The following is a 26594-nucleotide window of genomic DNA, read 5'->3' as shown; positions in this document are numbered from 1 at the left end:
CCGGTGTCAATTTTCAATCCGGGTAAATATCAACGTTACACCGGCAAAGAGGTGGGGCTTAAGTCGTCTCATCGTTGTCAACAACAATTAAAGTTCCTGATTTTTATTAATTTCTTAACCAATGAGAATCTATTCGCCATTTGACAGACGCTAATTACGTAGCACCGAGAATGCCAGGCCTTACTGAAAGTTCAAGCTTACCTGCGAATTGTTCTATTTTGCTTTGTGAGTGGCACAATTGATCGTCTTTATGAGTTGAGTCAGTCTTGTACATGATTTTTTTATGTTTTATACACGGATTTTGTCAAGATCTGGAGGAAATTACATTAGCTCATATATATTTTAAGCTATCTAACAGAATGGGCGGATTTAAGTTTAGACAACTTGTGCCGACTCCCCTTATATCTCAGATCGCTGAAATCCGACTATCAAAAAGGGACTAGGGGGTGTTTGTTGTTAGTTGTATCAATGATGTATAACCAACTCAAACAGAAGGGCTCACGTGATTTTAACTGGTAAGAAGACAGCTTACAACCAAACATATTTTATAAAATCTCAAAAATTGAAGAAAAAAAAATGGAGAAAATGCTTTTAAAAGATTCTGGCGAAGTCCCATGATTTGTATCCTACCTTTAAATCGCCAATCAGGAACTCCCCTGATAAATTTCCATCACCTTCATCTACACAATAGATGGATTAACATATGTCGGATCTCTCTAAGCTTCATTAATATGTGGAAATCTTTAATCTCCAAATGCCAATTAAGGTTGATGAACCTGTAAGAACGTAGCAAAAAATATACACATTTTGCCCATGACCTAATTATCATTTTATTCACATGAGTATACCTGTGTATTGTGAAATCACTGTGCTGATAAGATATCTGTACACCTCCGAGTAAATAAAGAACGGACAAAGTTAACTATAGACTAAATTGTCGCTACTTGAATTATGTATTGTTTACAGTTCTGTTTTTTGATAATTGTTACAGTTGTCACATTTTGTTATGTTTCATCAGCTGTAGGAATAATATCTGTCACTCTAAATTCAACACAAGGTAAAGTAATCGTTTGTGTAAAAGTTTTGAGTGATTAGAATTCTGCACACTACTATATTTGGAATGTCGCTTTCAACACCGATGTAAATCGGATCCGTTGTTTTGTGTTTATAACTAAAGGATTCACGTATAGGGTAGGGAGGGGTTGTTCCACCAATTATACAAATTATCATTAAAATCAAATATAATTTTTTATCTGCTCTATTTATAGGTATATTTTCTTTTGGTTCAAAATCCTTAATCAACGCCTAACCAGTCAAACAATGTGATTCATAAATGACATAAGTGTGATGCATTTTTCAACACCTTATTATAATATGCAAAGCCTGTCTACAAATAATCTTCAATATACATGTAAGCAAGTATCAAATACTGTAATATCAGTATTGTCCATTAAGCAGTTTTGGGCTTTAAAATACTGTGTAAAAACATTAAACCATCTTTTTTTAAATTTTACAACAAAAGCAATAAATAATACATATTTTTGTCCACTTCAAAATTCTAAATTTCTATGCAGAGAACCTGTAGCTTGAAGTCGTTCTTTTTGGGTCTTGAAATAATTTGTTTTCAATCTTTGTCCTACAATTTTCTGCAATCCTTTTATATTTTTGGATATTTTTTCTAACTACCCCGGTATATCACTGATCTGTCTGTTCAATGTTGTAGATCAAAACTGTACTAACTGTCTGAGAGGCTGTAACACGCTGTCTGGTCGATGTGAAGGTTCCTGTATGAATGGCTTCTTTGGCGACTCTTGTAATGAAACTTGTGTTCCCAACTGTTTACGATGCAACAGAACATCAGGGGAATGTGAACGTTGTAAAGACGGGTTTTATGGGGGAAGATGTCAGTCAAACTGTTCGTCTACGTGTAGGTACGACTGTGATCAGGAAGGAGTATGTTTTGGGTGTCTGGATGAATATTTTGGTCCTCAATGCCAATACAAGTGTTCCACAAACTGCTCTCTCGGTTGTGAACGTGATACGGGTTCTTGTGCCTACGGTTGTGTCAATGGTTTGTGGGGAGATTTCTGTAACAACAGCTGTCCTGTTAATTGTGGCTCGTCCTCGTGTCACCAAAGACGCGGCTCTTGTTGGACTTGCAAATCAGGATATGGCGGGAATCAATGTTCCACTAAGTGTACAGATGAACACTGCTCGCTTTGTACCTATGATATCACTTCCTGTAGCAAGTGTCTCGATGGCTGGTATGGTAAACATTGCGAGAAGAACTGTCCCACATCACATTGCCGAACACAATCTTGTGACAAAAAATCCGGGAAATGCGGCTCGTGTGAGAGTGGGTGGTTTGGGGAGTATTGTGAAAACAAGTGTATTAAGAACTGCGATCGTTGTTCCGATACAACAACATGTGATGTTTGTAAAGCTGGTTTTTACGGGTATTCTTGTCAGCTTTCATGTCCCACTAAATGCAAAAATTGTGAAAGGGATGGAGAATGTAAAACTTGTATAGATGGGTTTAAAGGAAGAGATTGTATGTGTGAAGTTTCGGAGTGTTCGAATGTAACAAATAATAAATGTACTCAGTGTAAAAACGAAACATCATGGTTTCTTTTTGAGGATGCCTGTTGTCCTTGTAGTGAACATTGCAACCAAACCTCTGATCAGGGCATTTGTCACGCTGAAAACGGAAATTGTATTAATGGTTGCCAGGACGATTATATAGGGGACCAATGCTTCGACACTTGTAGTGAAAACTGTCTCAAGGGAAACCAAACCACTTGCAACAGTACAACAGGAACCTGTCAAAATGGCTGCCTTCCAGGATGGTTCATGTCCAAGTGTGACTTCAATTGTTCGTATAATTTCCCACATTGCCTGGAGTGCAAGGAGTATAACTATTCTCCGGTAGACCACTTTGTCCTGTGTTACAGATGTGGACCGGGGTATTATCGCGATTTTCTATCCGGTTTCTGTAAACCTTGCTATAACTGTTTAAATGATTCTTGTGACGGAGTTACCGGACTTTGTACCTATGGTTGTCAAGACGGTTGGTATTCATTGTCCGGCGTCCATTACCAGTGCCAGTTTCGCTGTAGTGAAAACTGTCTGGAGCAGAAGTGCAATAGCTCGGGTGGTCAGTGTTTGGACGGCTGTAATCACGGCTATTACAGTTCATACTGTCAGGTGTCTTGTCCGCGTAACTGTAAAAATAACACCTGTTACTGGGAGACTGGGAACTGCACGCTCGGCTGCACTCCGGGAACGTACGGCTATCACTGCTTCCTTCCCTGTTCGTCACGCTGCAGTGACTTGGGATGTGATAAAGAGACAGGAAGATGCCTTGGTAAGTGTCGGCTAGATTTTTGGAATGAGACCAAAAGAAAAAAAAACAACTTTGGTACAACGTTTTTTATACCAGTAATATTTCGATGTCACCCTCAACTACACTAAAACTTGTTAATATACAACTACTGTTTATACAGTTCAATAAATTTCCCATCAATATAATGCATTTTGTGAAATTAATTTGTTCTTCTATACATGCTGTATTTTTTAAGAATGTAAACCTGGTAGATATGGAGAGAAGTGCGAGAAGGAGTGCCCCGGATGTTTGCTGGGAGATTGTGATCGGACTAGTGGAGAATGCAGACAACACAAGTGCCAGCCCAAATTGTACGGTCCATACTGCAATACTAGCTGTGTAGATTCTTGTCTGATCTGTGATGAACAGTCTGGACATTGCAGCCAATGTGTAACCAACAGAACCGGAAGTAAATGCGAGAAAACGTGTGGGGAACGTTGTCTTCATGGTAACTGCGTTCATGGCGCATGCGCAAATGGGTGCATGAGTGGATATTTTGGCAAATTGTGCTCGGAGGCTTGTAACTCTACATGCAAGGCAGATGTTTGTGATTTTAAGTCGGGGATTTGCACAGACGGATGTGTAAGTGGGTGGGATGGAGCATTTTGTGAAGGTTAGAAGTTCATATCATAAGTTTCATGATATATTAGTCTTATTAAAACCATTTTGCTAAAATGACACTGAATCATTAAACAATTTAAAGATAAGATTCCTTTTTATTATTTTTTTAATGAATTATGATGCAGTCAAATTAATGAATCTATGCATCTTGACATCGTATAATTGCTCTTCTTAATTTGACTGAGCCGTTTTCAATCCTTAATCATTTTTTTTTTAATTTATCAATTAATTAAAATTAAATCTGATTTACTTCAGCAATATCTCAAGGATTTGTTCTATCGTGAAAAAAAAAACGCGTAAAGAAAATTGATATCGATATCCAAAGACATTAAATCAGACGATCAGACAGCATATTGTATCTTCTATTGCAGTTAATATGGCAGCCAAGTCGCGGGCTGGAGAATCCAATAAGTCCAAATACTCGACAGGGGAGTTAATTCTGATTGTACTTGGGTCAATAGCCGGGGTGATCATTATTGTCGTACTGAGCTGTCTACTGCACAGCCACAGAAGGTTTGTAAAAACTGAGTTTTAAGTCGGTTCTATAATACATAACACTTATCGGACCTGAGGACCTTAAAACTTAGACGAGCTCACTTTTGATCTCAATCTAACTTTCCCACTTTTAATTCCTTTGAGACTGAGCTCACCCAAAGATCATCCAATTATAAAAAATTAAAAATAGAAAGAAACAATGCATATAAGGCATGTACTTTTACAATTCTTAATTTTGCTTAAAGAGATTTTTTACAGATAATCTTTTTGAATTTACAAGGAACGGGAGATTCTGGGTGTCTTCAGGGGGAATCGTTATTTGTTTGTTCTTTTGAAATGCGTTTTCTCCATGGATTTTTTTTTTAATTAAAGGGGTGGGGTGTTATCATATTAAAACAGATTTCTTCTAGTATATGAATTGCTATGTTTCCTCTTGAGAATTATTATTAATTTTTTTTTTGTCCGTTTTCTTTCTTAGCCGCAGAGCAGAGAATTTTGTGACATGATCGGAATGCTAGATTGGTTTTCAGTTATCCATCAAGTAAGACACCAGTAAAGGCCACTGACCTCAGCATGCTGGGGTCATTCTCAGCGGAAGGTGCTTGTCTGTGTATGTTTCAATAAAGAATTGTTTTGAAATATCTCAAGTTTCGGTTTCACTGGTAGTTTTAAATCGATTTTTGCATGATACAATAAAGGTGTGTTCTATTTTTACAGTAAACAACTCTTTTAAGGTGTCTATAGTTTTTTTCAAAGATGGGGGATAAGGTTTGACGAAGTGCCTATAGTGCAACAAACACGATGCGAAAAATTATATCTCAATTATGTCCAAATTTTCTTTGATATTTAATTGAACACTAAAGTATACTTAATGTAGAATCTCTGCCATTTACAAAAAACTAACGAAGACTGAAATTGTACCTATGGAAAAGCATTCACGTACCAAAAAGAGCAAAAAAGATCATTTTCTCATACTTCAATAAATAAACTTTTTCAATATGAGTGGGTCTTTGCTCCATTTTTAGCTCACCTCAACGAAGTTGGGGGGAGCTTATGTGATACCCTCGGCGTCGGCGTCGGTGTCGGCGTCGGCGTCCCAGGTTAAGGTTAAGTTTTTTGGAGCAGTTTTCTTTTTAATTACTTCTGTGTCCTATATTGATAAGACATGCATGGAAGATGGTTTTAGTGTACCAGACAAAGTTTCAGATGCTGCAATTTCAGCAAAGGAATGACCAGGTTAATGTTTTTGGAGCAGGTTAACATTTTTGGAGCAGTTTTGGGTGTAAGTTTCATTTCCAAGTAACTATAAGCCCTATGTTGACCAAACTTGCATGGATGATACATCTAAGGATGCATACTACGGGGCTTGCTTCGGATGCTGAATCTGACCTACATTTTCCGGTTGAGTGAACAGGTTAAAGTTTTTGGTGCAGGTTTCATTTCCAAGTAACTATAAGCCCTATGTTGACCAAACTTGCATGGATGATACATCTAAGGATGCATACTACGGGGCTTGCTTCGGATGCTGAATCTGACCTACATTTTCCGGTTGAGTGAACAGGTTAAAGTTTTTGGTGCAGGTTTCATTTCCAAGGAACTATAAGCCCTATGTTGACCAAACTTGCATGGATGATACATCTAAGGATGCATACTACGGGGCTTGCTTCGGATGCTGAATCTGACCTACATTTTCCGGTTGAGTGAACAGGTTAAAGTTTTTGGTGCAGGTTTCATTTCCAAGTAACTATAAGCACTATGATGACCAAACTTGCATGGATGATAAATCTAAGGATGCATACTACCGGGCTTGCTTCAGATGCTGAATCAGACCTACATTTCCAGTTGAGTGAACAGGTTAATGTTTTTGGTGCAGGTTTCATTTGCAAGTACTTAACTTTAAGCCCTATGTTTACCAACCTTGCATGGATGATACATCTAAGGATGCACTCTACCAGGCTTGCTTCGGATGCTGAATCTGAACTACATTTTCCGGTTGAGTGAACAGGTAAAAGTTTTTGGTGCAGGTTTCATTTCCAAGGAACTATGAGTTCTTTAATGACCAATCTTGCATAGATGATACATCTAAGGATGTATACTACCAGTCTTGCTTCGGATGCTGAATCTGACCTACTTTTTGTGGATGAGTGAAAATGTTAGTTTTTGATGCATGTTTCATTTCAAATAAACTATGAGCCCTATAATGAGCAAACTTGCATGGATGATACATCTTAGGATGCACACTAATGGACTTGCTTCGGATGCTGAATTCAACATACATTTTTCAGATAATAGACAAGGTAAAAGTTATGGTTGCAGGTCTATTACCAAAAACTATAAGGCTTATATAACACTGTATAAACCAAACTTGCACAAATGTTGCATCAAGAGATGAAAACTCTCAAATTTCCTTCAGATGCTTGATTTTCATTACATTTTCATGAAGGAGAACTAGTTTAAATTTTTTATGTAGGTCTATTTCAAAGTATCAGATCAAAATTACTAAAATATTTTCATTTTTGGAATGTATACTTTTTGTTGGTTAATTGTGTGACTTTGCCTTACTTAAAGACAACATTCGTTGAGGTGAGCTCTGTAATCTCTGATTACCTATGTTTTAAAGATAGTCCTCAAAGTTTGCAATAAAATACACATTTAACATAGAGCAAAGACCCACTATACCTTAACAGTACAACTTTTATGACAAGACATTTGTATCTTTCTAAGAAATACTTCAAGTCCATTAAGTCAACAGTCATACCGCAAACATGATTTAAATGCCCCAATTTAACCTCAGCCATGCAGCTTAGTGGTACCTCGAAAACAACGAAAATTAACCTCCACAAAAATTTGTGATTTCACAGTATTCAGTAAAGGATACTTTTCCTTCATGCAGGTTGAAAATGAAATATGCTGATCTATCTGAAACAATACCAAAAAGCAAAACATCATCACGATGACCGTTTTCAAAATTACATGTACAAACATATTGGAAAGTGACTTACTTATCAATAAAACATTTATTAATACTATACTAGTAGATTTATTAGCATTTATATGGTTTCTCCAGTTTCATTTCTTCCCGCAAATTTTGTGTCGAAAAAGTCAATTTTAGTATGAAAATGAATATTTACTTACCTTGACCGTGGCCTATGACCTTGGGTTCTGGTCTTTTAACGTATACTGTCCATTTGAAATGTGTTTCAAACGGCTAAAAAAAATCCCGAAATCCTTATCTCTCTTACACTACCCAAAAATTATTGCACCTTAAAAAGACAAATTATCTACAGGGGTTTTTCTAAACTCACAAATCAGGAAATCGCCCTCCAGGGAGAGAGTAAATAAATTGAAATCTGGAAGGAAAACTTTGTGAAACCCTCCACCAAAATAATGCCATTCTCTAACCAGAGTTGTCTTCCGCTACGCTCACTACACCTCTGTCAACGCTCGTTGTACAAGATTCTTGTACAAATTTTAAACAGCGAAAATTTAAAGTAAAAATAGCAATTAATTATTGTAATTATTGATAAAGACGATAATTCATCATTTATTTCAAACCTATATTCCCTCAAAACGACTTATTTTCAAAGTTTTACGGGAACTATTTTGCGGAGTAAAAATTAAAATCATAATTAAAAAAACGTTTTAAGGTGTAACAAATTAAAATAAATTATAAACGATTATTTATACAATTTTTAATCATTTACAATTTTTCCAAAACAAGCGTTGACAGAGGTGTATGTGGGAGCGTAGCGGGAACGACAACTCTGGAGAGAGAATGTGGGAGCGTAGCGGGAACGACAACTCTGGAGAGAGGATGAAATAATGCTAGATTTTATATGTCCATATAGGACAGGTTTTCTTCCTGTAAAATAATTTGCCATATTGTAAATATATTATCCTTTGTTCTGTGGTTCAGACGTGTTTGGTTAATTTTATAAATGAAAAGTTGCCTTTCTTTTTATATGTGAAGTTTAACAACTATAGGTACATTTTGGACTTTGTAAAATAATATGTCTGAAAGTACATATCAACATGTCAAAATTATTAATTTATATTTTACTATGCCACAGAATGTGTTCAGAGTCAGAGATGGTGTTATTATTGAAGAAACTCCGAAAAGAAACTTGCTCATAAGAGACTTGGCATTCCGATAAAATAAGGTATTATATATGCTAAAAAAAAGTCAATTCTGAAGATTTTTAATACTTTTAGGCCTATTTCCCTGTTGTTTCGCATTGTTGTTAGAATCCAAGAATTAATTTTTTAAATGTTATTTTCAATTAGCAAAAGACCTTAATTTCTCTATTTTTTTATTGTATCTTTATTCCTTACCAAAATATTAACTTTTAGATGATTTTAAATAAATCACCAAATTCTAAAGATAGTAACATCAAAATGTATATGACCATTACATACACTTCATACAATCATTCCTAACGATAAACCAAAAACCTTGCTAGGCTGTTTAAGTGTTTATTATCATAGACAACTGTTTCTTCAATAAAAATGGAAATCAGAAATTTTCTTATCTTGTGATTTGTCATCAACAAAGTTACTATATGTAATTCTCCACACAAGAACTCGAAAGTTGATATAAAATTAAAGGATGCTAGAGTGTTCCTCATTGACGCTATTTACGAGGGCCATTCAAAAATTACGCGTGACATTTGTCTACAAATAGCAATTTGAAATTTTAGACCGTTAGACCTCTGTAAATAGGCTATACTGGAGGACGGGAAGAAGATTATCTATGGAACGCCGTAAATGCCTTATGTGGAGAACTTTCATTATAAGCTGGTACTTTGTCATTATATGCTGGTACTTTGTCATTATATGATGGTATTTTATCATTATATGCTGGTACTTTGTCATTATATCATGGTATTTGTCATTATATGATGGTACTTTGTCATTATATGCTACTACTTTTCATTATATGCTACTGCTTTGTCATTTTATGCTACTACTTTTCATTATATTCTACTACTTTGTCATTATATGATGGTATTTTGTCATTATATGATGATACTTCAACATTATTAGCTTATAATGACAAAATACCATCATATAATGACAAAATACCATCATATAAGGACAAAGTACCAGCATATAATGATAAAATACCATCATATGACAAAGTACCAGCATATAATGATAAAATACCATCATATAATGACAAAGTACCAGCATATGACAAAATATCAGCATATAATGAAAGTTCTCCATATAAGGCAGTTACGGCGTTCCATAATTATCGACGAAAACTTGATCTGGACTGTAAAGAACGTGATTGAGAGTGACCAGTGTCACACTATATCCCATCAATACCTGAAGTTTTTGGTTTTAAAACCAAAAAAAAAAATGCTTTACTTGTTTTATTGCCTGACGTCACGGCGTCAGGCTGTATAAGGATTGATATTTGCAAAATTCGAAACTAAAAGATCATACCTAGAGAGCTAGATTTTGTGCAAGCTGATTTACATTGGAATTCTTTACCTGCATTTTAAAAGAAACAGTTTTCAGAAAAAAGAATGATATTACTGATGCAAAATACTGTAGTGTTTACTTCCTTTAATCTTTTTGCATGGAGCGATTATTCCATGTGATTCACCGTTTCAACATGTCCGTGTATCCTTTTTTCTGCATGTCTATACTACTGGATCAGTCTATTTATATTCTATGAAACGAGTGAATCGCTCTTTTCGCGCCAAATGTCACTGCTTTCTTCGCGCCTTTTCCTTGGATTGTTCTGTTGTATAAATGGGTGTTCTAACTTCCATTGAATTAGAGTTTATCCTTTTAACCTCCTTCTAATGTTTCAGAAATTCTGTCTACAAATAATTGTTTTACCTCATTCTTTAAACAGCATATCGTATAATATATCAGTATACGGACATGAAACACTAAAAAAGAAATGATTTTTCTAATTTGTTTCCTGATCCCGCCGTTGGTTTATTCCATAAATGGACTAGTCCAATGATAATAAACAACGCATTTCAACAAAGTCATGGAGACTGCATGAACAATTATATGTCTCTGTACAGATGCACACAATAAATAAGAAACCAGTGCAAAATCTTGGATTTTTCTTTCCACACAGGTCTAATTAAGTAGTGAATTTACTTATTTCATTCTCAATATATGATAGTAGGACTACCCCCCCCCCTTTTTTAAGAAAAAAAATAATTAACACACATAACTACTGTTTACTTCAGTGGAGAAAATACACTCCAACAAAATGTGTATTTAATTATATCCATCTTTTAGAATGTTGACAGTGCATGATTTGGTAACAGGTTTTATAATAGGTGAACATTACAAAGAAGTTCGAAATCAATTTAGATCCAAGGGCAGATCACCCCACTTGCACAAAACCCCCACAGAATACCAACTCTTTAGTATGCAGTGTAGAGATGATTCTTCTAAAAGTTAAATAAAATCAAGATTTCATTTACGCAAGGTTCTCAAAAACAAAAGCATTGCTCAAAAGGTTTATCACTTCTCATGCAGATATTGATTGTTTAGTCAGGCAATCTTTTTAAAAAGCTGTTACTTGTAGATTTTAAGTTTGACAAGAAATAGTGTATGGATGTTGAGCAGATAAGGTAACTCAAACTGTACCGGAACTCTTGGAAAAATGTTGAGAAAATGAAAGCTCATATTTTTTATTAATGCCCGTGACGTCGAAGATTTTGCTGCTCCGTGACTTAATGATATGTCCAGATAAATCACGCAAAATTGATACCAATATACAACATTTTGATATGAAATTTTGAAGACCATATAAGTAAAGATGCTTTCATATTATGTGTGACATTTTGTTCGATTATGTCGTTAAATATTTTTTCTGTGTTTTTCTCCACTCTTTCCAAAAGAGTGACATGTAATCCATTTTCGAATTTAAATTTTGGATATCCATTTTATGCAGATTGTACCTTAATCGACTATACGAAGGAACAATTAAACTATATTCAGAACTAAAAAATAAATTGAAACCAGAGGAGATGGGGAGGTATTGTAAGACCTTTTGTTTAAAAAACAATATAGATGGCGAGTTTCACCCTATTACAGGTTGTTACGAGTTGAAAGATGAAAGAAAAAAACTGTATTTCCCAAATATTATATGTCAAATATTACCAAATTTAACTTAGTTTTCTTTTTAAAATTAGGCTTATTATATAAATGGTGCTCGCTAATGACATAATAAATGAAAAATCGAAACTTCTGTTTATTAATATTAGAAAATTTAATGCAGTAAGCACAATTTTTATATATGCAATATATTCTTTTCACGCATTAATGTCAGTGCTGTAAACGAACTTTGCTTTCAACAAGAAAGTTGTTAAGTAAGAACCATAGAGATAAAACCTGTACCAATAAACTGGTAAAATGGCAGTTCTCGTTACAAATGGCTGATATAGCTAGAGGAAAAAAATAGGAATGGGTTTATTGTCCAAAAGAACTTTAATAACAATTCTAATATTGTACTAGTGTAATTTTTAAATTTCAAGTTCATATCTGTTCATTTACCGTAACCCGACAACATATTGTACATCCCTGTATAATTATACCCAGGTATCATCGATTTCTGGAATCAGACAAACATTTTTTAGTATATATGTTGTTATTAAATTGTTTTTTTTTCTCTGATATATGATGGCGTACATCATAGAAATATGAAGGAAACTAGTGCTAATTGTAACGGGGACCGTTACAGATGTTCCCCAAACGCTCCCCAACTCCCTTTTGGTGCCATATTCCCTGTAATCTCTATTAAATAAGAAATACTTAATGGAATTTAAACTTATCAAGGTCTTCCCAGAAGAATACAAAATATATTTAAATCTAAGCATTGTACGCGTGTTCATGTGCGTAACGGCCATATTATCGTGTCTACACTATCTATATATTTTAATATACTTGATATCAAAGATGTTATCCAAAAGTATTAAAAAATACACTCATTCGAGTGTATTTTTAATTTTACTCATTTCACGTGCACGCACGTGCAAGCAAGTACATGATGAATACACCTTCTTGTAGGAGTCTCTTATATTTATCTATGTTCTAAATCCCATCCTGTTTGGTTAAAAAACAAGGGAGTTATAGCCATTTGAAGTTTCAGCCAATCAGATTGCAGCACACATGCATGCGCGTGATTTCATGAATTTTTTATCTTAATCGTATTGAAGGATATCTTAATGAAAGACTATATTTAAAATTCCAAACATTTCGTCAAAAAATCAAAATAAATATAGCCATTTAAAATTTCAGCCAATCAAATTGCAGCACACGTGCATGCGCGTGATTTCATGATTTTCTTTCTATATCGTATTGTAGGATATCCTACTGCATGACTATGTTTTAAATTTCAAAGCATTTCGTCAAAAAACAAAGGAGATATAGCCATTTAAAGTTTCAGCCAATCAGATTGCAGCACGCACGCATGCGCATGCTTTCATGAAAATTTTTATATATCATGCTGTAGATCTTCTTAATTTAAGACTTTGTTCAAAATTTCAAAAGATTATGACAAGAAACATGAAAAATATTGAGACTTTAGTTTCAGCCAATCAGAGCGAAGCGCACGTGCATGCGCGTGAGATCTTGCTATTTTGACCATGTCATCATGTCTATACTACTAATATATCCTTATATTATGAGTTTCAAAGCATTTCATCAAGAAATAGAAAAGTTGAGGCTATATCTATTATATTAGTCATTTCACGTGTTGCACGTGCGCGCTCTTGCAAGCACGTGCGCGAGGAACATGTCATTATGCATATACAACTAATATATACTTATATTTTGAATTTCAAAGCATATAGTCAAAAAATAGAAAAGTTACGGCTATATCTATTATACTGGTCATTTCACGTGTTGCACGTGCACGCTCTTGCAAGCACGTGCGCGGAAAATGACCTTGATTCCGCAAATCTACATAACATGTCTACTAACCCTAAAAAGGTTTTACCTACTTCGGATGAACAGTTTACAAGATCACTCGCGGACAAAAAAGTACCCAGGAAGAAGAAGAAAAACTAGTTCTAATTGTAACGGGGACCGTTACAGATGTTCCCCAAACGCTCCCCAACTCCTTTTTTGTGCCAATTTCCTTTAAAACTTTTTTAATATGCTCAGTATTGCAGGATTTCATAAAAGAATTTTAAAAGCTACAATGATATAAACTTTTTGTCATTTAACGCACTGCACGCAAAAGCACGTGCTTGCACATGCAAGGTGATCATGGCATGTTGCTAAATCATTAACATTTCTTTATATATTCCAAGAACCAATAAAAAATCATAAAATTATTAATGTCACCGTTTTTCAAATATATTGATCATTTTACGCATTGCGCATGCGCAAGTGCATGCAAACATAGTAGTATCACGTAGGAATCCATTATACCTATTCATATTCTAAATTTCATCATGTTTTGCTGAGAAACAAGAAAGTTACAGGCATTTCAAGTTTCAGCCAATCACATTGCAGAACACGTGCTTGCGCATGCTTTTATGATAATTCTTATATATCATGCTGTAGATCTTCATAATGTTTGACTGTGTTCAAAATTTCGAAGGATTTTATCAAAAAACAAGAAAGATATTGAGAATTTAGTTTCAGCCAATCAGAGCGAAGCGCACATGCATGCGCGTGACATCTTGGTATTTTGACCATGTCATCTTGTCTACGCTACTAATATATCCCTACATTATAAATTTCAAAAGATTTCATCAGAAAATAAAAAAGTTACGGTAATATCCATTATATTGGTCATTTCACGTGTTGCACGTGCGCGCTCTTGCAAGCACGTGCGCGCAAAATGGCATGTTGACAATGTCATCTTATCTATATTTATAATATGTCTCTATATTCTAAATATCAAAGCATTACATCGAAAAATATAAAAGTTACGGCAATTTCAAGTATATTGGTCATTTCACGTGTTGCACGTGCACGCTCTTGCAAGCACGTGCGCGCAAAATGACCTTCGTTCCGCAAATCTACATAACATGCCTACTTACCCTAAAAAGGTTTCACCTAAGTCGGATGTGTAGTTTACAAGATCACTCGCGGACAAAATTTTCCCAGGAAGAAAAATAATAATAATAAGAATAATAACTAGAAAGTCTGCTATTGCAAGCAATAGCATATGTCGCCCCGTATTAGACAAGACTTTCATTTTTATCATCACTAAAACAAAAGTCCATACGCTAAGTTTGAAAACCTTTGAGTTATATCAGTCCTTTCCATTGGAAACGGAAGACCTTAATTCGGTACATCCCTCTCATTATTTTTAGAATCGGTAGGAGAAGAAAGTAGTGCAGGAAAATTACAAGTTCCTCAATTTGCAGACTTGCATAAACGAAATCTGGCAGATGTACTGAACTGAGCCTCATACTTGTTAATTGGCAGTATCTTTCCTATCATAAAAGCTTGGGAAATGTAATTTATGAAGAAGATCAGCCTAATTATTTTGTGTATTGTAACGCCAGTGGGAACTCTGAAATTTCCCTCTTTCACTTTCATTTTAGAGGTTCTACCGAAAAACGAATCTGACATGCCACCATCAATTCGAGCATTTCTGCATTGCAGAGAGCTGATGTGTGTTATGAGATGATAAATCATGTGTGAACTTTCTCAGTTTAGCGGAATCATGAACATTTTCGGCGAGATGAATGTTTTGTATACAGTGGTGATCAAGGCTTTGCGAACCATCAGGAGCGGATCAAAGAATTTATGAATGAATAAAAACTATGGAAATGACGTACCAATTTTTTAATTTATACTTGCACTATCTAATGAAATGAATAATATACAAGTGATAGATATACAAGAAAACGCGAAATGATAATAAATGCAGCTGACAATCGTTATTTTTTTTTATATAGATAAAATAAAATATTTATAAATTCAAGAGACAAAACAGAAGGAGAATGAATGATGGCAAAATATCACATGACGGGAACTGAATTTTATGAATGAAGATTTTAAAAAGTTACTTGTAAGTTGTATATGTTATATCTGTGTATTCTACTTGGCTGTGTGCTTCAAAAAAAAGGGGGGGGGGTCGTCTTGAACATAGTAAATAGCCATAACGTTTGAACGGTAAGTACTAGGGCTTTCGTATTTCAAATATGTAATCCTTGTGAAAAGAACTTTTATTGGATACGACGAACTTTGACCCTTTGACCTAGACCTTGGAGAACACATGTGTACATCTGAATCTTTTTTTCTGTTTCGTTTCTATGGCAACCGTGAGCGACTCATTACAATTATTTTGAAAGTAGAAATCACTTTGACACATTGCAAGGAATAAACATTGAAAGTTTCAAAACGATTGCCTGAGTAGTTATTGAGAAAATCGAAATTAAAGAATTTTTACTTTCACCCGGTTTCCATGGCAATAATCGATTATATGAAAATTTTAAATACGAGTTGCAGAACTACAGATACTAATCCTTAAAATAAGAAAAGTTTCATGACGAACGTTTAAGGGACCAGAGAGAACACTCTCGGACAAAATTTGTCGCTTTTTACAGGTTTCCATGGCAACGGTAGACATATTGGAACTGAACGACCTCACTGCACAACTACAACCAGTGATCGTCCTTTGAGGAAAGTTTCAGGTAGATTGTCCCAGCCATCTCCGAGAAACAGCCTGGATAAAAAAAACATGCGTACAATATCAATATGTCGTCCCCGACTTCGTTCGGGGCGACATAATAACTCCTGAATTTTTCTCATCAATAACTCCTGAATTTTCCCCTTCAATTCGAGCATTTCTGCATTGCAGAGAGCTGATGTGTGTTATGAGATGATAAATCATGTGTGAACTTTCTCAGTTTAGCGGAATCATGAACATTTTCGGCGAGATGAATGTTTTGTATACAGTGGTGATCAAGGCTTTGCGAACCATCAGGAGCGGATCAAAGAATTTATGAATGAATAAAAACTATGGAAATGACGTACCAATTTTTTAATTTATACTTGCACTATCTAATGAAATGAATAATATACAAGTGATAGATATACAAGAAAACGCGAAATGATAATAAATGCAGCTGACAATCGTTATTTTTTTTTATATAGATAAAATAAAATATTTATAAATTCAAGAGACAAAACAGAAGGAGAATGAATGATGGCAAAATATCACATGACGGGAACTGAATTTTATGAATGAAGATTTTAAAAAGTTACTTGTAAGTTGTATATGTTATATCTGTGTATTCTACTTGGCTGTGTGCTTCAAAAAAAAGGGGGGGGGTCGTCTTGAACATAGTAAATAGCCATAACGTTTGAACGGTAAGTACTAGGGCTTTCGTATTTCAAATATGTAATCCTTGTGAAAAGAACTTTTATTGGATACGACGAACTTTGACCCTTTGACCTAGACCTTGGAGAACACATGTGTACATCTGAATCTTTTTTTCTGTTTCGTTTCTATGGCAACCGTGAGCGACTCATTACAATTATTTTGAAAGTAGAAATCACTTTGACACATTGCAAGGAATAAACATTGAAAGTTTCAAAACGATTGCCTGAGTAGTTATTGAGAAAATCGAAATTAAAGAATTTTTACTTTCACCCGGTTTCCATGGCAATAATCGATTATATGAAAATTTTAAATACGAGTTGCAGAACTACAGATACTAATCCTTAAAATAAGAAAAGTTTCATGACGAACGTTTAAGGGACCAGAGAGAACACTCTCGGACAAAATTTGTCGCTTTTTACAGGTTTCCATGGCAACGGTAGACATATTGGAACTGAACGACCTCACTGCACAACTACAACCAGTGATCGTCCTTTGAGGAAAGTTTCAGGTAGATTGTCCCAGCCATCTCCGAGAAACAGCCTGGATAAAAAAAACATGCGTACAATATCAATATGTCGTCCCCGACTTCGTTCGGGGCGACATAATAACTCCTGAATTTTTCTCATCAATAACTCCTGAATTTTCCCCTTCAATTCGAGCATTTCTGCATTGCAGAGAGCTGATGTGTGTTATGAGATGATAAATCATGTGTGAACTTTCTCAGTTTAGCGGAATCATGAACATTTTCGGCGAGATGAATGTTTTGTATACAGTGGTGATCAAGGCTTTGCGAACCATCAGGAGCGGATCAAAGAATTTATGAATGAATAAAAACTATGGAAATGACGTACCAATTTTTTAATTTATACTTGCACTATCTAATGAAATGAATAATATACAAGTGATAGATATACAAGAAAACGCGAAATGATAATAAATGCAGCTGACAATCGTTATTTTTTTTTATATAGATAAAATAAAATATTTATAAATTCAAGAGACAAAACAGAAGGAGAATGAATGATGGCAAAATATCACATGACGGGAACTGAATTTTATGAATGAAGATTTTAAAAAGTTACTTGTAAGTTGTATATGTTATATCTGTGTATTCTACTTGGCTGTGTGCTTCAAAAAAAAGGGGGGGGGTCGTCTTGAACATAGTAAATAGCCATAACGTTTGAACGGTAAGTACTAGGGCTTTCGTATTTCAAATATGTAATCCTTGTGAAAAGAACTTTTATTGGATACGACGAACTTTGACCCTTTGACCTAGACCTTGGAGAACACATGTGTACATCTGAATCTTTTTTTCTGTTTCGTTTCTATGGCAACCGTGAGCGACTCATTACAATTATTTTGAAAGTAGAAATCACTTTGACACATTGCAAGGAATAAACATTGAAAGTTTCAAAACGATTGCCTGAGTAGTTATTGAGAAAATCGAAATTAAAGAATTTTTACTTTCACCCGGTTTCCATGGCAATAATCGATTATATGAAAATTTTAAATACGAGTTGCAGAACTACAGATACTAATCCTTAAAATAAGAAAAGTTTCATGACGAACGTTTAAGGGACCAGAGAGAACACTCTCGGACAAAATTTGTCGCTTTTTACAGGTTTCCATGGCAACGGTAGACATATTGGAACTGAACGACCTCACTGCACAACTACAACCAGTGATCGTCCTTTGAGGAAAGTTTCAGGTAGATTGTCCCAGCCATCTCCGAGAAACAGCCTGGATAAAAAAAACATGCGTACAATATCAATATGTCGTCCCCGACTTCGTTCGGGGCGACATAATAACTCCTGAATTTTTCTCATCAATAACTCCTGAATTTTCCCCTTCAATTCGAGCATTTCTGCATTGCAGAGAGCTGATGTGTGTTATGAGATGATAAATCATGTGTGAACTTTCTCAGTTTAGCGGAATCATGAACATTTTCGGCGAGATGAATGTTTTGTATACAGTGGTGATCAAGGCTTTGCGAACCATCAGGAGCGGATCAAAGAATTTATGAATGAATAAAAACTATGGAAATGACGTACCAATTTTTTAATTTATACTTGCACTATCTAATGAAATGAATAATATACAAGTGATAGATATACAAGAAAACGCGAAATGATAATAAATGCAGCTGACAATCGTTATTTTTTTTTATATAGATAAAATAAAATATTTATAAATTCAAGAGACAAAACAGAAGGAGAATGAATGATGGCAAAATATCACATGACGGGAACTGAATTTTATGAATGAAGATTTTAAAAAGTTACTTGTAAGTTGTATATGTTATATCTGTGTATTCTACTTGGCTGTGTGCTTCAAAAAAAAGGGGGGGGGGGGGTCGTCTTGAACATAGTAAATAGCCATAACGTTTGAACGGTAAGTACTAGGGCTTTCGTATTTCAAATATGTAATCCTTGTGAAAAGAACTTTTATTGGATACGACGAACTTTGACCCTTTGACCTAGACCTTGGAGAACACATGTGTACATCTGAATCTTTTTTTCTGTTTCGTTTCTATGGCAACCGTGAGCGACTCATTACAATTATTTTGAAAGTAGAAATCACTTTGACACATTGCAAGGAATAAACATTGAAAGTTTCAAAACGATTGCCTGAGTAGTTATTGAGAAAATCGAAATTAAAGAATTTTTACTTTCACCCGGTTTCCATGGCAATAATCGATTATATGAAAATTTTAAATACGAGTTGCAGAACTACAGATACTAATCCTTAAAATAAGAAAAGTTTCATGACGAACGTTTAAGGGACCAGAGAGAACACTCTCGGACAAAATTTGTCGCTTTTTACAGGTTTCCATGGCAACGGTAGACATATTGGAACTGAACGACCTCACTGCACAACTACAACCAGTGATCGTCCTTTGAGGAAAGTTTCAGGTAGATTGTCCCAGCCATCTCCGAGAAACAGCCTGGATAAAAAAAACATGCGTACAATATCAATATGTCGTCCCCGACTTCGTTCGGGGCGACATAATAAGAAACAGAGTAAAAACAATATGTTCCCCAACTTCGTTTGGGGAACATAATAATAATAATAAAAAACAGAGTAAAAACAATATGTTCCCCAACTTCGTTTGGGGAACATAATTACCCTCTGTGTATCCCTAAACTCAGGTCATATACCCGAGCTTCGCCAGGTTTATTATACTATCGGTTTCAGTTACCGCTAATTACACGGATTAGTTTTTGACGAGTTTTTATTAAAATCTGCTTGTCATCCGTATTTGTAAGATCGTATCTTATAAAGCCAACAAAACTACTGTTTATTGATTTGCAGGATTCTTCCCTGTTAAGGTAAGTTTATTTTGATAGCAGTGTCTTATATCGAACACGTTTCTAATGCATTGTATGTTCTTTGTATAAATTATACAAATTAATTTTACTTTATTAAAACGAATTACAAGATGGAAAACGTCTCGGATAACTTTCAACATGGGTTCATATTAAATTATTTATCAATTGATGATGAATATGATGATAATGATAAAGAGTGTGTTTATTATAACTCTCCATACCCAACAACTTATATGTTTATATGATTGAAATTTCCACATCTACTTTATCTATAAATATTGTCATCAGTTTCGGTATACTAACCTTTCACCATTATGAAAGGGTAATATGAAGTTAAGAGTAATGAAGTCTTCGAAACATATGGAGATAACGAACAGTATTTCAGATCAAAGGTCCATAAAACAATACAAAATAGGAGCAGAGCAAACACAGACTTCCAAAACATCAGAGGTGGGATCAGGTGCCATGGAGGAGTGAGCATCCCCTGCTAACCGGTCACACCCTCCGTGTGCTCCTTGACATGATCGGGAAAAAACGAGAAAATCCGTCGTCAATTCAGTGTATAAATAATGGACTAACAATTAGTATGAAAAACGTCAGTCAGTATTTGACTCAATAATAAATTGTATTTACTGACAAGGTCGTTGTATCGACCATAAAACTTACGAAATGATGATTTTAAAGAAGCCTGATGAAATTCTTGTTTCATCAACTTGGTTGTCTATCATTTACATGTACTTCGTTGTAGAAATTGTTCATACGTAGAGCATGTTCTTGCGTATCGAATCAACTGAGATATATAAACTCCGTATGTAGGTGATGAAGGTATAAGGGAAGTTCAAGTTGACGATAGAAAAGTTAAAGTCATCACGTTTATCATAGAGTTTGGTTGTTAGATTACCGTTAACGTTTTCAAGACAGGTATGTACTGCACTCTTTGAAATGTCGAAGGTTTTTTTCCATCATAATTATGTGTTCTTTTACTCTTTTTTGGAAAAACGGTTTTATCATGCAGTTTGGTTATTTCCAGGGTGCATTGATATATTTTGTTGTTGTTGTTGTTGTTGTTTCAAATTTGAATAAACATTTTTAATTATCATATCCGCTTTTATTTGGAAATAATTAACGGATGATTTTCCAAAATTGTATTACCTTGAAGAACAAGTTACTGACCGGACAAAAAAAAAAAACAAGCGAATAATGACAGATCATAAACATTTCCTTCAATACCCCAAACAAAGAAAGACCACAGTTACTCGAGGTGAATTCACCAATTAGCTCTTCTCAACAATCCCCTTCACCGCGACTGCCCGTTGTCACTCGATCTGTAAGCTCTATACACAGCTTAAATCAGAATACCTTGTTATGAAAAAAAGAATAAGGGGTGATGATATCTTAACAGTGGCGTGAAATCCGAGAATGTTTGTATTTTTTCCTGATTTATGGAAACAATGAACTATATGATTACCGTAAGTTTCAGAATTTTGCTAATACGTCACAAGGTTGTGTTCTTTTAAATCTAGCAAGATTGGATGATTTGAACAATTCAATTTTTTGATATCCTTTCTTTATTTGCAATATTCTTTATTTATGATATCGGATTTATTTCAGAAATATAAACATGGGATGTTACACGAGGTATGAAGAGGCTGTGAGCAAACTCTTTGCCAAATACGGGGCCATCGTTTCCAAATATCCCTGGCCAGTTCTAATCTGCTCTATATCAGCGAATCTGCTTCTGGGGGTCGGTTTGTTACGCTTACAGAGTGAGGGCAGCACAGAAGTGCTGTATACACCCTTAAACAGTCAGGCCAGCATTGACCGGGACAGGGCTAGAAGTTTATTTGAGATGAATTATAGAGAAAATTTCGATCCTCTGGCACAAATTGAAGTTAATTCTCCAACAGAAATCCTTTTTCGAACCAAGTTAGGTGAAAATATCCTTCAAAAAAGGTATATAGACGAAATAAAAGATATTGATAACTTTATACAAAATTCTATTTCTGTCATGTCAAATGTAACTCTAATTGACGTGTGTGCCAAAAGCAAAGGATCTTGCTTGGTATCGGGTGAACAAATTATCACTGAAACATTTCTAACTGCATTCAACAAAGGACGGGTTTCTTTCCCAGTGTATGAGAGAAGCGACATTTCCCGGAGACTGGGCGAAGTGCGTCACGTGAACAGAACTTTGCTATCTGCCGGTTTGGTCCGTCTGCAGTACTCTCTCCTCTATAACAACGAAACAGCTAAACTATGGGAGAGAGAATTTATTTCAAAAATGAAAACCTATGAATCATCAATTCTGGATATCGCGATATCAACGTCCCAGTCACTGGATATTGAACTCGACAATAACGTCTCGGGAGATATCCTTTGGATATCACTCACCTTTACAATTATGCTAACCTATGCGTCACTTGCAACAACTGGTACACGGATCAACTGTATCGCAGATCGCTCGAATTTGGGTCGAGCAGGTGTTCTGGCTACAGTGCTGGCAATCCTGGGTTCTTTTGGACTGACATCAGCCGCTGGGGTGGAGTATGTGTCTCTAGTGGGTGTCATGCCTTTCCTTATCGTAGGTACGTAAAACATATTGTAAATCAAAAACATTCTTAAGCTCTTAAGTATGTACGATATTTGGCGAAATTCGAATTTGCTGAAGCTATATCTGAATGTGTTAAATATTTAGCGGATGCATGATTATTTCTGCAAAAATCGCTTCAAAGAATACACAGCCAATTACATGTCATTTTAGAGTGTTTTAAATTAAAATACCTTTACTGCATATATACGTAACGTTTTCATTACATGATTGATTCTTTAGTTACTTTATCTAGATATTGTTTTAAAACGTGTTTATGGTTAAAAGATGTTAAGAAATTCTTTTACTTTTATGCTATTCTCTTGATGTTTTATACGTACGGTGAATATGCATAAAATATAAAACAACACAACAAAAGAATGTATGTTGTACTTGGAACAGGAGCATCAATATAATATGTCTTCTTATACGTTGGTAATAACTCTCATTTAGCATTACTTTGTATTTCTATTTAGGTATCGGGTTAGACGACGTGTTTATTTTACTCTCCGGTCTGGCAGATGCACCACTCACCGGAAGTGACGGAACACCTACAACCATCCAGCAACGGATTTCATTTGCCATGGCAACCAGCGGTGTCTCCATTTCTATCACGTCGTTGACAGATTTTCTAGCCTTTGGCATAGGATCCAGCTCAAGCTTTGTTAGCATAAGGAATTTTTCAATATATACAGGTAATTATGATTGTGTGGTTATGTTCGTATAATTGGTACATGTATACCAGTACATGTATATCTTGTAAATATATCCTGCACAAGATTCAAATTCCATCATCTTTAAAATCCTTCATTTCGATAATATTGATGACAATTAAAGTTTTTTAAATAAAAAAGATAAAAGGTATTAAATGCAGTGTATATCAAATAAAAATATTATGTTGTTTGATGAATTATCTATTAAATCACACCGACGTAAAACAAGATTCAATTCAAATGGTTACTTCCATTTCTTAGAATGCTAGATCTTTGTATTGATATCAAAATACAACAGTAATAAGATAATGTAACCTCCGGTGTACACTTTCTAGTATAAATTTGTATATGCAGACGTATCTCATATTACATGAATTATCAGCACCTTTAGATACACAGTCTAGATTATGATTATTCTTTGCTTTTCCGTGTTGATTTCTATAATTTCATTGGTTTTCGTTTATTTTAGGAGTCGCCGTGTGTTTCTGTTACATAAATCAGCTGACTTTGTTCGTGCCGTGTATGGTTATCAACGAACGACGAGCCGACAAATCACGACACGCCTTCACTTGTTTGAAAACGAAATCCAAAGAAGAGCTGAAAGAGGAAGGGCGATCCACCCTGTACCAGTGCTGTTGTGCTGGGAGACCCGCTGACACTCCGGAAGATTACAGCAACTTCATTCAGAAATACCCAACCAAGTTTTGTCAATTCTTAGTGGGTAATTTTGTCGGAAAGATTTTCATTTTGTTAGTGTTTATTACGTATTTAGGGTTCTCCATATATGGATGTTTGAATCTTAAGCAAGGTCTTGAATTACAAAATCTTGTTTCAGAAAAGTCCTACTTGTACAAGTTTAATGTTTGGAACAAGCAGTATTTTGACGATGTGACGCCAGTTTCGTTCAATTTTGACAAAACACTGAATTATCATACACAGGAAGTTCAAAACGAAATGGCTTCTTATATTAAAAAGGTAAAGGACAATGTTTACATTTCCCCTCATTTTGACAGATTCTGGTTAGATGTCTACTCTCAGTCTAGTCTGTTTAATAATTCTTCCAAAACAAGCTTCATTAATGGTCTTAAACAGTTTATGCAGTATCGCCCAGACCTCTCTAACGATGTAGCATTTGATAGTTCGGAAACCTCTATTATTGCTTCCCGATTTCACGTTATGTCAGAGCCTATGTTAAGTACCACAGACAGTGGAAACTTGATGCAAAATGTAAGAGAACTGGCATCCGAGTGTAAATTCTCAGTCTTTGCGTACACCCCTGGGTTTATTTTTTATGAACAGTATGTAGAGATATTTCCAGCCACCATGCAGACTCTAGGCATCGCTGTTGCGGTCATGATGGTGGTAACAACCATATTTATGCCAAATATATTCCTTGTTGTCATAGTAACCGTAACCTTGGTAATCATCCTGTTAGGGATCGTGGGTTTTATGCACTTCTTAGACCTGACCTTGAGTTCTATTACAATGATTGATCTTATTATGACTGTTGGATTTTCGGTCGATTTCAGCGCCCACATCTGCCATGCCTACATGTCTGTTTCGGGCAATACAAGGAAGGAAAAGGTCCATCAGGCACTGTCTCGGTCTGGGGGTCCAATATTCAATTCTGCTTTCTCGTCCATCTTGGGAATACTCATGTTGATATTTTCCAAAAGTTACATTTTCTTGTCTTTCTTTAAGCTTATGCTAATAGTGATGATTTTTGGTCTGTTTCACGCCCTATGGGTTTTACCTCTTTTCCTGTCAATTATCGGTCCCATGATGCATAGCGAATCTGGAAATGACGAAGAAAAATCGAAAGATGATAAAGTCAAGATCAAACTGGATGAAAAGAACAACCTTCCGCTTAAACAAGTAGAAGAAGGTTCCAAGGAAGATAAAGAGTTAGGAATGTCTCCTCCCGATGAGCAGCCGACAGAATCGGAGAAGGCCTCCTCTGAAAAGGGTTTCGACATCGAGACCAAAGTAAACGACACCACTGGGGATCTAGAAAATACTGGAAACAATGTGGTGTCGATCAGTATAAAGCTGTGATTTTCTCCTGTGCCTTATTAAAACAATGTTTAGAAATGACCAAATGAACGATTTAACCCAACCCCCTCTTTCTAAGTTGTCATTCAAAAACCGCAGATTGATTGATTGTATATTGTTTAACGCCCCTCTGGAGAATTTTTCACTCATATGGCGACGCGACCACTTGCCGATAGAGAGCTGCAAATTTTGTCCTAAAAAGGAATGAAGCTTATTTCAACTTTTGTTATACGATATAACATAACTTGGGGCATTTTACGCATTATAAACCGCGAATGGATTTAATCTTTTTCCCAATCAAATGACGTTTTACAACTAAAATTAAATTATTACTCGGTACTCAGGGCCATTGAGCAAGGAGGGATCTATTTCGTGCCAGCCCCTACTTCGAAACGGGACCTCGGTTTATACGGTCTCATCCGAAGCACGTCCCACAGTGGGATTCGAACCCGCGGCGTAAAAATCAACCCCTTACCTTACAACACTAGACGTTCTAACCACTGCGCCACGCAGGAAACCAAAAAACTGAAGAAATACTGTTTATGAAAATAACTACCTCAATTTTTTATATGTTTTATACTTATATTCATCCCGAGAGGTCTACTATATGTTGTGCCCACACTAACCTTGGATAAATTATGTAATGTATTTAATTTTGTATAATTGTGTACATGTATTTGTTTCACGTGCATTTGTCCGTTGATGGTTGTAATACTGATTATTCTATTAATAGTTCTATTAATAGATAGATTTGTAATCTTTGATAATGAAAGTACATTGTATTTAGAAAATATATGGGTACTATCTTTTGGAATTATTCCATATGTATAGAGTAGCTAGCTGGAAATCGAGCACTGTAATTATTTTGTCATTGGTAAATAAATATGATACAACTCCAATCGAATTTGTTGTTCCTAAGAAGATATTTTCATGCATGACTCTTTTCAAAATGAAAGTACGCATTACTTTTAAATACTTATAATGAAGAGCATCTTATGGTGCACTGAAATTTCATTTTTTTTTTAAATAAGAATTATATGCTGGTCAAACTATGAAATATAACGATATCTATAGTAATCATGCTCCAACT

The 26594-nt window shown here is 35.2% G+C and overlaps 1 protein-coding gene across 1 annotated transcript; it reads left to right on the top strand.

Moving 5' to 3' along the window:
* Window positions 1-896: 896 nt before the first annotated feature.
* Window positions 897-25580, top strand: LOC134230660 (uncharacterized). The gene is made up of 7 exons (XM_062712493.1): window positions 897-1057; window positions 1724-3364; window positions 3579-3995; window positions 4375-4516; window positions 21764-22737; window positions 23216-23434; window positions 23922-25580. Exons 1-7 carry the CDS (start codon window positions 952-954, stop codon window positions 25505-25507), a joined length of 5085 nt encoding a protein of 1694 aa, XP_062568477.1. The 5' UTR covers window positions 897-951; the 3' UTR covers window positions 25508-25580.
* Window positions 25581-26594: the final 1014 nt, after the last annotated feature.

The sequence above is a fragment of the Saccostrea cucullata genome, unplaced genomic scaffold, assembly GCF_032062105.1.
Source record: "Saccostrea cucullata isolate Sc308-1 unplaced genomic scaffold, CSIRO_AGI_Scuc_v1 ctg144, whole genome shotgun sequence".
NCBI lineage: Eukaryota > Metazoa > Mollusca > Bivalvia > Ostreida > Ostreidae > Saccostrea > Saccostrea cuccullata.
Note: the sequence above shows the minus strand (reverse complement) of the source record. Positions and strands in the feature narration are given on the sequence as shown.

Bases quoted from the DNA above. Each gene is read 5' to 3' on its own strand.
- LOC134230660 (XM_062712493.1), top strand. From the start codon at position 952: ATGTATTGTTTACAGTTCTGTTTTTTGATAATTGTTACAGTTGTCACA. The intron at 1,058-1,723 runs GTAAAGTAATCG...TCAATGTTGTAG, and splicing joins CACTCTAAATTCAACACAAG to ATCAAAACTGTACTAACTGT. The intron at 3,365-3,578 runs GTAAGTGTCGGC...GTATTTTTTAAG, and splicing joins AGAGACAGGAAGATGCCTTG to AATGTAAACCTGGTAGATAT.